Source organism: Boleophthalmus pectinirostris, unplaced genomic scaffold, assembly GCF_026225935.1.
Source record: "Boleophthalmus pectinirostris isolate CB_2022bp ecotype Guang Dong unplaced genomic scaffold, ASM2622593v1 HiC_scaffold_2, whole genome shotgun sequence".
NCBI lineage: Eukaryota > Metazoa > Chordata > Actinopteri > Gobiiformes > Gobiidae > Boleophthalmus > Boleophthalmus pectinirostris.
Window position 1 is genome coordinate 9,706,834 of NW_026571152.1, and position 18,010 is coordinate 9,724,843.

The following is an 18,010-nucleotide window of genomic DNA, read 5'->3' on the forward strand; positions in this document are numbered from 1 at the left end:
TTACTTAAGTAACAACATTGAGTACCATATTTTTCAGACTATAAGGAATTCTCTCGTCTATTTTCATACATAAAGTGCACTGGATTATAAAGCGCATTAACCAAAACAAACAGACGACACTTGAGACTGATCCTTTAGCCCAGGCGTCCACGATCCATTGGCAGAACGAGGCGTAATTCGCCCGGTGTTGCCTCCCTGTCTTGGTGAATGTGTATTATGAATGTGAATGTGGGTGGATCATTTAAGTTTTTTTGTTTGTTTTTTTTTCTAATGAGGATGACTCCAATATACATTGAGCAATAATGTGTTTAATGGAGCTTTGAGCACATTTGTTTGTGTTTTACAGAAACAAAACTTGAAACCACATGGCTCATTTGCATAAACTATAAGTGCTGAAAAAACAGTTTGCTCCTTGTGCGCTGATGCGGTCAGCTGGACTCTGGCTATAGTCACCGTAATGCTCCAACAATCCATCAAGCGGTGCGGCTTCATAGCTTACTTTAGTCATACTAAACCATTATGGCAGATTTTTGAGCACCGTGTGCCACATAAAATCAGTTTGAGGTCAGTAAGCACAACCAGAATTAATTCATAAGGCGCACCGGATTATAAGGTGCACTGTCTATTGTTGAGAAAATTAAAGGATTTTAAATGCACCTTATAGTTCGAAAAATACTGTACTTTTTCCATCACTGCCAATAGAAAGGTTTAATCCCCCAATGTGGAATATTTTAGTCAGTTGTGTTTGTGGGTTTCAAGCTCATAATCACCATACTAATTAAACAATTAAAATAAAAACATGCTGCTGCTTTTTTTAACGGGCAAAAGGTCCCACAGTGTCTTTAAAATCATCTCAAAAAGTTACACAGTGCAGCTTTAAGCATACATCTGAGTACCAGGAGTATTTTGCACCAACATCACAAAAAGCACAGAAAATGTATACTAAAATTACTTTCTTATTTGAACCCAAACTGGAAGGCTGGGGGTTCAATCTCAGCTTTGATCAGGGCATACTGTTGTTGTACCTTTGGGCAGGACATCAGTGGTTTAGGCAGTTGTGGGTCACTGCCGGGTCACAGCTGCCCCTCTGCCTGCAGGTGGCACATGACTTTATGACCCCAGGAGTGAAATAAGACAACTACATGTACCTCAGGTTAATGTGTGTATTTGTATGGTGTCGGGTCAGCCACCTGCTCGTCTCCATGGTTATTGCTTTGCTTGGAAGGTTTCACAGTACGGCATTAAAGTAGCTTGTATTTATTTTATTTCAGGTGTTTTTATTGCTTAAATGTTACCTTGAATAACACACATTCTTACTGAAATTGGGGTAATCTTTCCACAGATCTGACTTGTAACTCAGCCATGGGATACACTTGCTTTTCTTCATGGTGATAGATAAGCTTAATGCCATGCTGTGGAACATCCCAGGCAAAGCAGTAACATCTCCACTGAAACAAGAAGCTAAAAAAGAGTTCACCGCCACCATTTTCATCATTTCATCTTTTCAAACCCCAAATAAAATCAAATTAAAAGCATGTTTGTTGTTGCTGTTGTTGTTGTTGTTTATTGCATTGAAAAACTTGTGTGTGGGCTCACATCTCCACAAACCTGACTCATAAATGGGCTACATATATTAAGATCATCTTTTTTTTTTTCAGTCTATAAAAATTATCTGTAACAAGTGATTGGTTTGGTCTTGGTTTGATCTCAGGTTTAGTCCTAATGTAAGATTTGGTTTGGTCCTGTTCTAGTCCTGGTTTAGTTCTGGTATAGTCCTGGTCTAGTCCTGGTTTAGTCCTGGTCTAGTCCTGGTTTAGTTCTGGTCTAGTCCTGGTCTAGTCCTGGTTTAGTTCTGGTCTAGTCCTGGTTTAGTTCCAGATTCAGTGCAAGTTCAGACCTAGTTGTGATGTGGTGTGAGTTCTAAATGTGTTGGTGTGAAATCGATCCTGAGCGAGTGACCCCTGAACGACCCGGCAGTGATCCAGGCTCAGGAAGTACACATGTGTAAACAAACTCAGCAGTCCAGTGAGACTCTGCTATGATTAAAGGAATATATAGAGTTTAAATGACATGATTTCAGAATATTAATCTTAATTTCAGCCATTTTTGCTTGTTTCGATTCATGAAGTAGATTGATTATGATCATTTCACTTGTTTAAAGGTCCTATATGATGCAAAATTGACTCTTATGAGCTTTAAGTCATGTTTATGTTGTTAAATGTTACGTTTGAGTCATGTTTATGTTGTTGAATGTTACGTTTGAGTCATGTTTATGTTGTTGAATGTTATGTTTAGGTCATGTTTATGTTGTTAAATGTTAAGTCATGTTTATGTTGTTAAGTGTTATGTTTAAATCATGTTTATGTTGTTAAATGTTATGTTTAAGTCATGTTTATATTGTTAAATGTTATGTTTAAATCATGTTTATGTTAAATGTTATGTTTAAGTCATGTTTATGTTGTTAAGTGTTATGTTTAAATCATGTTTATGTTGTTAAATGTTATGTTTAAGTCATGTTTATGTTGTTAAATGTTATGTTTAAGTCATGTTTATGTTATGTTTAAATCATGTTTATGTTGTTAAATGTTATGTTTAAATCATGTTTATGTTGTTAAATGTTATGTTTAAGTCATGTTTATGTTGTTAAATGTTATGTTTAAATGTTTAAGTCATGTTTATGTTGTTAAATGTTATGTTTAAATCATGTTTATGTTGTTAAATGTTATGTTTAAATGTTTAAATGTTATGTTTAAATGTCATGTTTATGTTGTTAAATGTTGTTTAAATGTGTTGTTGTTTAAATCATGTTTATGTTGTTAAAGTGTTATGTTTAAATCATGTTTATGTTGTTAAATGTTATGTTTAAATCATGTTTATGTTGTTAAATGTTATGTTTAAGTCATGTTCATGTTGTTAAATGTTATGTTTAAGTCATGTTCATGTTGTTAAATGTTATGTTTAAATCATGTTTATGTTAAATGTTATGTTTTGGTCATGTTTGAACGTTATCTCATCAAAAACAGACCTGGAGTTGTGTTTCGTTTCATTCACACATGTTTGACTAACACAATGGAGTGTTTTCTGTTTGAGAGATTATTTCTAGAAGTTTAAATATGCAGGGTTTGTGTGAACAAAACAAAACATACCTCAAGCTTTGTGTTGAAACCAAATTATGACGTGGGGACAATTTTACTTGGCCAAATCTGTTCACTTATTTTAAAGCTGCACTGTGTAACTTTTCTGGTCGGGGGTTCCACTAGATGCTTGTCTTCATGAAAATACTATACTTCCCTGGGATGTTTCGCAGTATGGCATTAAACTGCTCTAGCTTATTTATTCTGTTACTGGTGTTTTTATTGCTCAGAAACCTCTTGTAAACCACACATTCTTATTGCCAGCATGGTTGCCTCTCCGCAGATCTGACTAATAACTCTACGTAAAGCAAGAAAATCAGAAAAGTTCCGTGTAGCATCTTGTCCTGTAGCTGACCCTCACTTGGCCTTAAGGTCTGGCTCCAAACAGCTGCTGCCATTACGACCCAAAGCAGGAAGTCTGCTGTTTATTGGCCCTTCATAAAGAAATCCCAGCCTCTGATTGGTCGAATCCGCTCCCGTCGTAAAGCACCCCGGCTCCTGACTGGTCTGAAACATGTGTGAGTTTGTCTGGACTGTTTTATTGATCTGTAACTGCTGCTACACCTCAACGAACACTGAACAAATAAGAAGACGGAATGAACTTTGTGAACTCTTAGCGTAAAAACATAAAACGCCAGATTCATGTCGGACATTTCAGACACATTTCATAGTCGTCCAAAGCTATTTCTCACTTACCTAATACATTCAGAAAATCCTAATTATTCACCTTGATGAATTTAGTTTTGCACAACTTTCCGAAACCAACGCGAAGTTTTGCCACACTACATTACAGTTCAGATCTGTGGAGAGTCACCCTTATTCACAGAAGGCGTTATTGTATTTTTGATCAGTAGAAACAACCATAATGACTAAATGCTAGATAGACATGTTTAATAGATGGATATGATGGAAATGTTGTTGGATATGTCATACCATGGAACATTCCAGGTGATTCCGTTATTAGACTACTCACGGAATCTTTTCTGGCATAAAAAAGGACAAGGGCAATGTTAATCCTGGTTTAGCACCCCAGCGCTTCTCACTTCTTCTCCGTGCACCGCGCATCCCCCTCTCCTCACTTCTACGTGCACGGAATCTCCACGGCTCTTTATACTGTGTTTCTGTAGAATAAGATGCTTTTATAACCCTAAAATAGTTATTGAGGAGTGGACTGTTTCAGACAGAACGCTACTGAAGGCCTAGGTGTGAAATGCACGCTCTGCCACTGTGCTAAGGTATTTGAGGGAGGCTTTAAGTTAAAGTGTATAGAGTTCCAGATGATGAAAAGTGCTTGTGATAAGGGGGGCTATTTGGGCTAAAGTGACTTGTCCTAACCCTGAAACCTAACTTTGGGCCAGATATTGCACTTTCTCTCTGAGACCTCAGCTACTGTCCCACAACATGCATCAACTAAAAATCAACACTAAGAATAAGAATAAAGAGCAAGAATAAAGCAGCAGTGGCAATCTGTTACACAAGGAACAATAAATAAGCTTCAGGTAGGCAACCAGGTACACAACAAAAAGGCATTTACTGAAAGTTTAGAAGGGAGAGGGGGCCACATTATATGGGACTCAGAGCGTGTTAGGAGCGACCGCCGTCACCACCAACGCCACACATAGCACCTTGAATCCGAATTCCACAACAACACATTAGGGCAAGTTTTTAACAGCGAACATTCTCAGGAAAAAAACTACTTTGCTACTTACATGCGCCACGTACGTCTACGAACCGAAAAGGCCACGAGTGCCACCTCACGGCGTGCGCACCCTTTTCTAATCGCTAATGAGTGACGTCCGGGAGCCACGCACAGCGACGCGCAGGCTGATGCATTCACGGACGCCTTACGGTAGGACAAAAAAACTAGTCCCTGCTAACCACCCGGGTACACAGGTAAAGCAATAACATCTCCGTCTCCACCAGCAAAGTTGCGCAGTGCACCTTTAACAAAATAAAAGTGTTAAAATGTATTTGTGTCAGTCTAATCATAACTATTTTGTAATTTAGACAAGTTTTCAAAGGTCCAATGTGTAACTTGTCTAGTGGAGTGTCCATCACCTTCTTGTCTCCATGGCGATGTGGCTAGAATGTTCCACAGTATGGTCGTAAACTTAAGAATCTCCATAGAGACTTGCAAGACAAATTACAGGTTCAATTTGTGGTTGAGTAAATGCAAAACAGATTCAGTTACAATTTAAACCAAAGCGTGAACATCTCCATGGAGACAAACAGGTTGCGGACCCTCTCCAGTAAAGTTACACAGTGCATCTTTAACATTTCACAGTTTGATTGCCTGGTTGTGTGCCACGGTTTTGAGTTCACTCTGTATCTCCGTCTCACTTGTACTTCCTGTAGCTTTCTCTGTAATACGATCCGCTCTGAAACCAAAGAGGACCCAGACTTACATAAGAGTCCAGACCTGAGCCAAGACTAGGACTGTCTGGGACCAAACCAAGACTGGGACCAAAAACACAGACCAAAAAAGGAGTACTAACTAAAGTCAAAGTCAAATCAGGTGTATACAGTTTATAGTACATTACACTACAGCTGCATTACTTCACCGTTTCTTCTGTGACCTGGATACACACTTTTCCTTGTTTACTGGGACATTACATTGACTTGTAGATTCTGTATCAGATATTGACGTCTTAAAAACATGAAAAACAGAAGTGGTTTGCAGTGGTCCAAAGTTCTTCCTCACTTACCTTCACCATGATGAGTTTATAAGCACTTTTTACAAATCTTGGATGACGTCACAACATTCTATCAGCTGGTGTTATTTAATACAGATGGGAGGCAAGTAAAATAAATGTTGATGTTCATGGAATCCAGCATGGTCTTGGGTCTAGTAAGTAATAGAAATGATCAGGTTTTATATTTGGAAATTCACCTTTCCCATGTTTTGTACAATGTAATTAATACAATATAATTAATAGAAAAAACTGTCTCTTGCGCCCCATCTGGAAGTATGACATCAGCACATTCTACAACCTGAAAACTACCAATTAGCATGGTTACGACACACTTCCTGCTTTGCTGTGAAAACGTATTATTAGTTACAGACAGCACACATATCTCATTTTCATTCTAAGAACTTCTTTTATTATTTAATCAATTTGTATTAGAGGAAACAGATATTACTTCATACATGAAAAAAATAGTCTGGAATGTTCCAGGTTATGGCATTAAGTATACTAGACTTGGAGAAGGTCTACAGGTTATGTAAGATATTTTTTCAGCATATTTTTATATACAGGATGTCCCCCAAAAAATTGACATAATTTTAAAAGCAATTACTGAAAACTGTTAAGGCAAGCTCAATGAGGATGTTGATGTTGGTCTACCAGATCCTTTAGCTCTGCACAAGGAGCTTTCTTCTTTAAATGTTTGGTACCAAGTCCAAATTTGTTTGCCAGTTGATAATTTTTTCCCAAATTTTGCACTGAAGGCGCTGCACAGTCTTGGGTGACTGTGTGCGAGCAGATTCCAAGTAGAGGTTTGCACAGGACAGAACTTTCAGTCCCGCTCTCTCTCACTCCTGCAAGGAATTGTAATTTTCAGCCCCGCTCCCGCCTGCAAGTCCCGCAGGATGAGAACCTTTGCTTTCTTAAGCTCTATCAAACACGGAGAAGTGAAACGGAATTGGGCTGTATATGGGAGGAGGCGTGGTGGGAGGTCCGGCGGCATGGTTAAATCCTGGCTAAATTCTGTTTTAGTCCTGTTTTGGTCCTGATTTTGGACTTGTTTTTAGAGCTGGTTTAGTTCTGGTTTAGTGGCACAACGCACGCGGCGTACGGGAGGAGGGACTCTCCACGCGGCGTACGGGAGGAGGGACTCTCCACGCGGCGTACGGGAGGAGGGACTCTCCACGCGGCGTACGGGAGGGGGGACGGTCTGCTGCTTAAAATGTTTCTATTAATGCCAAATAAAATAACCAGCAAAAATGATGCATGATATGCTTACATTCATCATTTACTTTACACTCATTTAGTTTGAGGGACTGCAGTTTGTCTTCCCACCTGCTCCCGCATTGTGTAGTCCTGCTCCCTCCCGCGCCCGCATTGAGCTTTCAAAATGTGTCACGATGCAAAACAGGGCTCTAATTCCAAGACACAAAATGACTTCTTTTGGGGAGTGAACAGCTCAACCTGAAAACAGAACAAAAATAAAACATTAAATAGAAAATCTTGATCTGTTTCATTATGTAAAAATTTCAGGTTATTTCAACAAGAATTGCCAAAATTATTAGCCTCCGAAATGATATCAAATATTTTGGGACACCCTGTATATATTCCACTTATTTGAAAGTGGATTAGTCCCTTTGTAAGCAGCACTTGAGGTCAAAATAAGTCACTGTGTACTGTTTGCATCAAATTCTAAACAGTTTTATTGTCCAATAATCTGGAAGTACACATTAGCATGCTAGTTGCTGTTAGAATTACCATCACGAGAGCGGAGAAAAGCGCTTCTAAACTGGTCATGGTGAATTATTAAGATGCTCTGAGTATAAAAGTTATGAAGTAAGAAATGAAGTAGTAGTGAAAATCAGGTAGTGCACTTTTAATCCCATACTGCGCAACATTTCAGGCAAAGCGTACATCACTCTAACCCACAGTTGTACCAGTCCCCTGTTCTTCCTGAGAACACTGTGATCCATATCATTGATCTGTTCTCTGTGTGTGTGTGACCTAAATCAGCACGAGAGCCACGTTTGACCTGGTTCAGTCACCTGACCAGACGTTACCACGGACGCACTTCCTGTTTCCTGTTTGGATCGATGCGTGGAAAAGTGCTCCGGGTCTGAACTCAGGAAAGAGACAGTAATAGAACAGCATCACCAGGAGTTTTAACGGCGCTGTATCGGATTTTTATTGTCTTAGAAACAGGAAAAACAGAAGTAGTTCATTTGAAACGGTTTGCAGTGGTCCATAGTTACTCCTCACTTACTTTATGCATTCAGAGCATCGTAATTATTCACTTTCCATAACTTACTAACAACAACTAGCATGCTAACAGTGCTACTTCCTGGTTTGTGGATGATAAAATGCTTTATAATTAGACTTAGACAGTACATATTGGATTTATTTTGACCTCAAGAGCTGCTTATACTAGAAATCTTGGACTAAACTAATTTTCAGAGCCTTTAACCATGTCGTCATTGTTTCTTCTTTTCATTTACCTTCTGGAAGTTGTATTTAGAGTGATTTGTGCAGGTTTGAGCAATCTTTAGTTACTTATTTTCAAGACACCATGTTGCAGATCTACCCTCGTTTTCACCACCACTGGTACACGCCCACTGCCCTGTACTTACTTCGTTCTCCAGTTTTATTTTCTTAATCTGTGATACACGCAGGATCCGGCAGGGTTGAGCAGGCATTTTGGTTTCTACCATAATCTGCAGCTGTCCATCGGAGTTGTCAAATGTTTGTTGTGACGGTTTTAAGGGCGACATCAGCTCTCACTGGGCACCACAGTTTTCTAATACAGAAGTCAGTGCACTTGTTTCTTTTATCAAGTGGTTTTAGATGAATATTGCAATTGAAAATTTGTAAATTATAACATAATGATCCACAATATGAGTTTTTAATGTATAAAATAATAACATATCTATAAAAAAAATGGGTTACAGCCCCTAACAATAAAACACTTTTTAAGTTACCCTTAAAGGTACAGTTGGTTATGTACATTTCTGGAGGTAGCACTATGTTTTTCAGTGTGCATCCCCTCAGTGAGTGTCACTCATAGAACTATAATAAAATCTGAAGGTGAACCCAAGATGGCGTCGTATTGTTCTCAGTGGCCTGTGCTCATTGGCACATGGGCCCAAACTAATTTTCTCTTTCACATTTACTTCCTCAATAGGGGCGAGCTCCTCCCACCCATGTGACACCTGTAACATATGTGGAGCGTTTGGACCAATCAAAGTGAGAGCTGCTAGAGTGGCAAGAGCACGGGCTCAAAGCGAGGCTAGGCTCACTGTTACAAAGATCACTTTTAGGTGCTTTGAGGATTTAAACATTTCAAAAAGTGTATGTTGTGAAAACAGCAAAAAATCCCTACAGTTTGAATTCCCCAAAAATGCTTTGTGCCTCTATGGGAGAATTCTTTCTGCGCCAAAGCTCCCGAGAGCTGCAGTACCTGGAGTGGCCACTAGTCGGTCTGGAACCGGGACTGATAGGCAATGCCTTATCCAGTTTTGATTATAGATCCATGCTCAAGCGTCACCTTCTTCTGCATGATGTTGAGTCACACGTAGGACGCACATGTGTGACATCACGAGTAACACCATGTGACTTAATGAATGTATAAATATATTTTTTCCTATCTGTGCTTAGATTATTATTAGGGTATTTTTGATTATGATTATGATAATGTTTATGATTTTTCAGTATTAAAGGGGGAATGTATTTGTTTCTATTAGTAGAGAAAAAGCCAATTTTCATTGTTCATTAATTTGGGAAAGGAGCCTCATACTATAAAAGAGGTCTCCCATCTTCACAGAGGCAGTGTGTGTTAAGATGAAGAGTTGTGTGTACCGCACACACCAGGCTCCAGGTCCATTTAAGGGCTGCTACAGACTGTAAATATATTTAATTTTCACTATTTTGTGCACTGTAAATAAAATCACCAACACTATTTTGACTACACTACAGTATATTATTTCTTTTATCACAATGTTTATATATTTGTCTATTCAGCTCAAATGTTACACACTGTGGCTTTAATAAAATGCCCCTCAACTGTAAGTGGTTCCACGTTCACTCTTTCAACACATGTCCATAATCATGTTGTAGCCTGTTTAGTTATTGCACCATTTCCCCTCATGTCTCTGTGTACTCTGTGATTCACTGGGGTCAGAGTTCAGGAGGAAAGGCTGTAATCACCGTGACCTTTGACCCCTGAACTTCCTGTCCACGCGGGGTCAAATGCAATTGTGTTTTCCTGGAATGTTTACGACGTGGATAGCACCCTCCACACTGACCTGTCACTGTGACCCAGAGGAGGGGAGGAGGGGCAGGGCAAATAAATACTGCCCCACGGAGCACGCAGGCCTGCAGGGTCAAAAAGCTCCTGCTTTATGACCCACACACACAACAGGTACTTGAAAGGAGACTTTACTACTACTACTACTACTACTACTACTACTACTACTACTACTACTACTACATCTTAGTATTTTTGCTACTAGTATCATTACAATCACTATTACTACTTTTAATCCAACAACTACTACCACTACTACTACTACTAATTCTATCATCACTACTACTACTACTACTACTTCTACTGTTACCACTTTTAATTCTTCTACTACTACTACTACTACTACTCCTACTACTACTACTATAATAATTTTACTACTACAACTATTAGTATTACTACTAATTCTACTACTGCAAATATTAGGAGTACTACTGCTAATTCTACTACTACTACTAATGCTACTACTACTACTACTACTACTACTACTACTACTACTACTACTACTACTACTACTACTACTACTACTACTACTACTACTACTACTACTACTACTACTACTACTACTACTACTACTACTACTACTACTACTACTACTACTACTATACTACTACTACTACTACTACTAATACTACTACTACTACTAATTTTACTACTACAACTATTAGTATTACTACTAATTCTACTACTGCTACTATTAGGAGTACTACTGCTAATTCTATTACTACTACTACTAATGCTACTACTACTACTACTACTACTACTACTACTGCTACTACTACTACTACTACTACTACTACTACTACTACTACTACTACTACTACTACTACTACAACTACTAATGCTACTACTACTACTACTACTACTACTAATGATACTACTACTACTACTAATACTACTACTACTACTACTACTACTACTACTTCTTCCAGTTCATGTAAATGTATGACAGACAAAGCAATACCATCTCTGTGGAGAAAGAGTGAATTTGACAGACCTTCCGGCAGAAAAGTTACACAATGCGCCTTTAAATCTGGGTTAAAGTTACATTCACAAATCCACTGCAGATTTTCTCTTTTCTCTTAAGTCTGTTACATCATCGCAAACACACACGATTTTAAGCAAGAATTCTAATCTCACAGCATATTTGTGAGGAGAAGGCCGTTGCTTTAGCTCAAATCTTTTGAGAAAAAAAATAGATTAAGAGTTTAAGAGAAATGTGATTTTAAAGAAAGTCAAATCGTTACAAAGATGCAAAAAAAAAAAAAAAAAAAAAAAACCCAAGGCACTCACTGGTTCAAAATAAAATGCCTTTATTAGTTTACGGCATGTCTTAATGGACAAATTAAAAAGTCCCGACGCGTTTCAGCCTATGGCTTTCCTCAGGGGACAAAGTCAAATCGTTGTTGGTATTGGCTGTGGTTATGAAACTGTTCCTGGAAAATATTAAATGGAGGGTACAATTTGATCTTAAAAGTTTTCTACCTGATTTTTAGTTCATTTGAAACAGATTGCAGTGGTCTAAAGTTCTTCCTCACTGACCTTATGCATTCAGAGTGTCCTAATTATTCACCATGATGAGTTTAGAAGAACTTCTCACAACTTTCACAGAGACTACGGTTTTGTTATGACAGTAAATTGTCAACAGCTAGTGTTCAAATGTGCACTTCCTGATCACTGGACAATAAAACGCTTTATACACTGATTTAGTCCTGGTTTAGTTCTGAGTTAGTCCTGGTTTAGTCCTGGTTTAGTTCTGAGTTAGTCCTGGTTTAGTCCTGCTTTAGTTCTAGTTTAGTCCTGGTTTAGTTCTGGTTTGGTCCAGGTTTAGTCCTGAGTGTAGATCTGGTTTAGTCCTGGTTCAGTCCTGGTTTAGTTTTGGTTTAGTTCTGGTTAATCCTGGTTCAGTCCTGGTTTAGTTCTCATTTAGTCCTGGTTTTGTCCTGATTTATTTCTGGTTTAGCCTGTGTTAGTCCTGGTGTAGTTCTGGTTTAGGTCCTGGTTTAAGTCCTGGTTTAGTTCTGGTTTAGTCCTGGTTTAGTCCTGATTTTTTTCTGGTTTAGTCCTGGTTTAGTTCTGGTTTAGACATGGTTTAGAGTCCTGGTTTAGTCCTGGTTTAGTTTTGGTTTAGTCCTGGTTTAGTCCTGGTTTTAGTTCTGGTTTAGTCCTGGTTTAGTTCTGGTTTAGTCCTGGTTTAGTCCTGGTTTAGTTCCTGGTTTAGTTCCTGGTTTAGTCCTGGTTTAGTTCTGGTTTAGTTCTGGTTTAGTCCTGGTTTAGTCCTGGTTTAGTTCTGGTTTAGTCCTGGTTTAGTCCTGGTTTAGTTCTGGTTTAGTCCTGGTTTAGTCCTGGTTTAGTCCTGGTTTAGTCCTGGTTTAGTCCCTGGTTTAGTTGGTTTAGTCTGGTTTAGTTCTGGTTTAGTCCTGGTTTAGTCCTGGTTTAGTCCTGAGTTGGTTCCTGGTTTAGTTCTGGTTTTAGTCCTGGTTTAGTCCTGGTTTAGTTCCTGGTTTAGTTCTAGTCCTGGTTTAGTCCTGGTTTAGTTCTGGTTTAGTTCTGGTTTAGTCCTGGTTTAGTCCTGGTTTAGTTCTGAGTTAGTCCTGGTTTAGTCCTCCTCTGATATTTTTTGCTCAGATCTCAGTTCAGTGAGGGAGAATCATTTGTTTATTACATAACATCAGTGCATCATCCTCCTGTATCCCTGTGTGTCAGATGCCCTCCCTTCTGATAGTGGAGCGTCCGCCGCCTGTTTGTCTCCATGGAGATGCTCTTACTTCGCCCAGAATGTTCCGCAGTATGGAGGTAAACTTATCGATCTCCATGGAGACGAGGAGAGGTCAGATCTTGAGAGAAGACAAGTTACAATAAAATTACCTTTAACTGAATGTTTCTTTAAAGATGCACTATGGAAATTCTGTCAAAAAGTCTGCCGCCTGTTTGTCTACATGGTGATGTATTGTCTGGAATGTTCCACAGTATGGCATTACACATGTAAATCTTAAAAAAAACCTGAAAAACATTCTCATGAGTGACTATTCATTGCAAATGTACTGTGGTCAGATAAATATTGCTTCTTCTCATCCTTCTCTCTTGTCACCTCTCCTCTCTCTTTTCTCTCTCACTTTCTCTCACTCCCCTCCTCTTCTCCCTCTTTTCTTCCTCTCTCCCTCCTCTCTCTGTCTCTCACCCTCCTATTTTGTTTCCTCCCTCATCCCCGCTTTGCTCTCTCCCTCTCCTTTTTTCTCTCTTCCCTCCTCCCTTCTCTTCCTCTCCCTCCTCTCTCTCAGTCTGTGCTCTTGTTACATAATCCTCCTCAGTTCCTCCTCGCTCTTGTTTCTTGTGAATGGACTCTTAACCTCCATCATTCTCTTCAGCTCATTCTTAACGTCAGACCAGCGTTTCCTCCTTTATCCCTCTATTCTTATCCTCACCTGTGTGTCAGATGCCCTCCCATCCTTCCATATCCTCTATGTCAGATGCCCTTCCACCCTCCTATTGGTAGTTTTCAGCTTCTAGACCAGGGATGATCAAACTAAGGCCCCATCTCCGGTCCCCCAGCCCCTCTGCCCCCATCTCTTGAACTGGCCCTATGAGGCAATTCTCAAAAGTTGTTGTTACGCCCCCAGGCCTTAGTTCTAACATGTTTTGTGTGATTTTGCTGAGTTCTCCGGAGCCCTGGTCCTGGTCCTCACCTGCAGCCACCGCCCCCTACTTAAGGAGATTACCAGCACCTGTTCGGGGCTGCTGGCATTGGTGGCCAGTTTGCCATTTTGTGTTTGTTTGTGTGTTTAGTTTAGTTCTGTTTTGTGCCTTTTTTGATTTGGTCACTGGATTCTGTTTGTGGGCTTATGTGGTTTAATTTGGGGAACTTGTGTTTTAGTTTGTGTGTGTCCCTTAATTGTACCACTCGTTATTGTTTAAGCCTGTGTGACCCCTTTTGTGGCACAAAACTCTTGTTCTGTTTCTTAGTTTAGGTTGTTTTCTGTGTATTTTTAGAGTTTTGTTAGTTTACCTTTCCTGTTAATTAAACATTATTTAATTTATTCCATTTCACCTCTTGGTTTTATTTTGTTACTTCCCTCACCCCAACGAGCTGGGTCGTAACAGTTGTCATGGCCTGTTTTTGAAATTACTTTTTGGCAAATAATACATATCTGCATCTTGTATTTAGTTGATTTTTTCAATTAAAAAAATTATATTTATATGAAGTATTTATATTTAAATAATTATATGACATATTTACATTTGACGTCGAATTTTGGTTACCTGACAAGTTCAATATCGGACAGTGACAGTGAACTCACGAGCAGAGTACTGTAGTACAGTTTAGTGCAGTTTTTTTTTTTTTTTTTTTTTTTTTTTACCAAATTTACCGTCAGTCTATGTTCCTCCCCTCACCTATGATCATGAGCTGTGGATAATGACCTAAAGAACAAGATCATGGATACAAGCGCTCGAAATGAGTTTCCTCCACAGGGTGGCTGGGTGCTCCTTTAGAGATTGGGTCAGGAACTCAGTCACACAGGAAGAGTTTGGAGTAGAGCCACTTCTCCTCCACGTCGAGAGGAGCCAGTTGAGGTGGCTTGGGCATGTGTTCCAGATGCCTCCTGGGCATCTCCCTCGGGAGGTGTTTTGGGCATGTCCCAAACACCTCCCATGTTTGGGCAGGCCCCCGGGGAAGACCTAGGACACTCTGGAGAGACTATGTCTCTGGGCTGGCCTGGGAACACTTTGGGGTCCCTCGGAGGAGCTGGAGGACGTGTGCGGGATGAAGGAAGTCCTTGCTCAGACTGTTACCTCCGTGACCCGGGCCCGAATAAGCAGAAGAAAATGGATGTACAATGACAGCATTCATCTGTGGGAGGTGGAATCACACCACCAACCTGTGGGTCAGTGGATCTGCCCACTTAACCAGCAGTGTTTATGTCGAGAGAGGAATTCAAAACACCAACCTTCGAATCACTGGAAAAACACTCTAACAACTAAGGTACTATCGCCCCCAGAAGAACCCACAGTATTTTCAACTGTAAATTTGGTTTGGTCATGTGTTAAAAACTATTAAAAATAACAAAGAATTGTATTCAATGTAATTAAACTCAAATTAATGTAATTAGCCATTACAGTATCAGTCTGTATCACTGGGTGTTTCTTGATTCCTTCTTGTGGCTGTTGCTAGGCAGATTTTCACCTCTAAATATGAAAAAAAAAAAAAAAAAAACTAACATCCTCACAGCATCAAAAATGTATGTGTGCATTTTTATGTACTGACTTATGAAATGAACACAGATATAAAATGTTTTATCACCTTTTTTTTTTTCATCTGGTGCTGTAGGAAGTGCAAGAAGAGGCTCATTCAGAAAGAAAAAAAATAAAAAAAATCTGTGAATGGTGCAGAGGAGAGGAGGAGGAGGAAGAGAGAAAGGGAGGAGGAGAGGAACAGGGAAAGAGGGGGGAGGGTGAGACGAAAAGAGGGATGGAGGAAGGAGACAATGAGAGGAAAGAAGGAAAGAGGAAAAGGAGGAGAGAGGAGACAAGAAGAGGAATGGAGAAGGGAAAAAAAGAATGCATGGCGGAGGGATGGAGGGAGGAGGAGGGAGGGAGAGGATACTGAAAGAAAGAAAGGAATGTGGAATGTAAGGAGACAAAGAGAGAGATGGAGTGACTGATAAATATAGAAAAGACAGATGGGGTTTAAAGGAGGAAAGAAGGGAGGAGACAAAAAGAGGGGCAGAGACAGAAGGAGGAGGAGAGAGGGAGGAGAGAAAGAGAATGGGTGCAGCAGAGATGGAGAGAGACAGAGGGAAAGGGAGAGAGGAGAAGAAGAAGAGGGACAGAGAGAGAGAGGGAAAGAAAAGAGAGAGGAGAGAGACAGCAAGACAGAGGGATAGAGTCAGTGAAAGGAAAAGGAGGGAGGAGAGAGAGGAGAGAAAGGGAGAGAGACAGTAAGGGGGCAGCAGAAGCAAAAAGAGAGAGATGGTGAGAGACAGAGAAAGGAGAAGGAGAGAGACAGAGGAAGATGAAGGAGAGAGGGGAGAGACAGAAAAAAGGGGGAGACAGCAGAAGGAAAAAGAGAGAGGAGGAGAGACAGAGAGCAGAGAGAGAGAGGGAGGGAAAGAGAGACAGAGACAAGAGGAAGAGGAAAGAAAAAGAGGGAGAGAGAGAGGGGGCAGAAAGAGGAGAGAGACAGAGAGAGAGATGAAGTGAGACAGAGGAAGATGAAGGAGAGAGGGGAGAGACAGAGAAAGGAGAGAGGAAGAGAGAGAGAGAGCGAGAGAGAGCGCAAGACAGAGATAGAGAGGGAGGGAGGGAGAGAGAGAGAGAGAAAAGAGGGTGAGGAACAAAAAAGAGGGAGAGAGAGGGGGCAGAGAGAGGAGAGAGACAGCGAAAGGAACAGGAGGGAGGGAGAGAGACAGAGGAAGGTGAAGGAGAGAGGGGAAGAGAGAGAAAGGGGGGCAACGGAAGGAAAAGGAGAGAGAGGGAGGGAGACAGAAAGGAGAAGGAGAGGGGAAGAGAGAGAAAGAGAGAGGAGGCAGAGAGAGGAAGAGAGCAATACAGAGATAGAGAGAGAAAGAGATGGAGACAAGAGGAAGAGGAAAGAAAAAGAGGGCGAGGGAGGGGGCAGAGAGAGACAGTGAGAGACAGCGAGAGCGAGACAGTGAAAGGTAAAAGGAGCGAGGGAGAGAGACAGAGAACAGAGAGAAGAAGAGAGACAGAGGAAGATGAAGGAGAGAGGAGGAGAGAGAGAGAGAGCGAGAGGAAGGGAGACAGAATGGGGGGTAGCAGAAGGAAAAGGAGAGAGAGGGAAAGACAGAGGAAGGAGAGACGAGGAGAGGCAGAAAGAGGAGAGAGGGAGAGACAGAGAGAGAGAGAGAGAAGGAAAAATAAACAGGGAGAAAGTGTCAGAAAGAGGAGAGAGATAAGACAGACAGAAAGAGAGAGATAAGGAGAAGCAGCAGAGAAAAAGAGAGACAGACAGATAGATAGAGAGAGAGAGAGAGAAGGAGAAAGAGAGGAGGAGGAGAAGAGGAGGAGGGTTGAGGCTGACGTCACATGGGGAGACTGCACCATAACAAAAATAACACGTCCCATCTGCAGTGGATAGAGTGATGGAGAGGAAAGATATTACGGAAAATCAACCTTTACCAATCTCTGTTTTCACCTACCCCCTGTCTCCGCCCACTGCAGATACACTTTTTTTGCTGTGAACCATCTACAGGTTTGAGAAAAGTGAAAAATGCGGAATCTTGCCATAGCGATGAACAATTATTATATCTATTGAATGGGAAAACAAAGAAATACTACAGAACTACGCTATTAAACGTACATTTGTGAATACTTACGACTTTAATGAAACAAACATGAGTTCAGACTTTGATCGACGGGCGCCAAAGTCATCGATGTGACCGGGATCTGGGTCAGAACGAAGAACACACACAGGCGACCAATCAGAAAGTAGATCGGAAACAGGGAGCAGAGTTTTATTGATTGGTTAATAGCAGTAAACAACAACTACTTTAGAATACTGTGGCACACAAAATCTAACTCAAAATGTGATTTAAACGAGGCATATTCAGCAAAATCAACTTTTCAGAGCTTTTAGCCTTGTTATAGTTGTTTGCCTTCTGTCGTTGATTCTCTCAAAGTTATATTTTGGCTGATTTGTACAAGTTTGAGTCATCTTTATCCTCCTCTATTCAAGCCATCATTTCTCCTGTCTACTTACAAGGCCAATCAAAACCACACGCTTTGAAACAAACTTTACAAAGATGAATGGATCTGGAGCCCTATCCTGTGTCCCTGATTTCAGAGGAAGTGATTGACAGGTGGATTAACCAATCAGACAGAGTCAAGAACATGCATAGCCTGCTTATGTAAAGAAGGAGAAACAGCATGGATTTTCT

At 40.4% G+C, this 18,010-nt stretch overlaps 1 protein-coding gene across 1 annotated transcript in view; it reads left to right on the top strand.

Moving 5' to 3' along the window:
* The first annotated feature begins 14,747 nt into the window (after positions 1-14,747).
* The window catches only part of si:dkey-106n21.1 (solute carrier family 23 member 1), a 101,055-nt gene continuing 97,792 nt past the window's right edge, over positions 14,748-18,010 (top strand). Inside the window, exon 1 of the mRNA XM_020919184.2 lies at positions 14,748-14,945. Within this exon, the coding sequence (XP_020774843.2) occupies positions 14,748-14,945 (198 nt within the window). The remainder of the gene's footprint in view (positions 14,946-18,010) is intronic.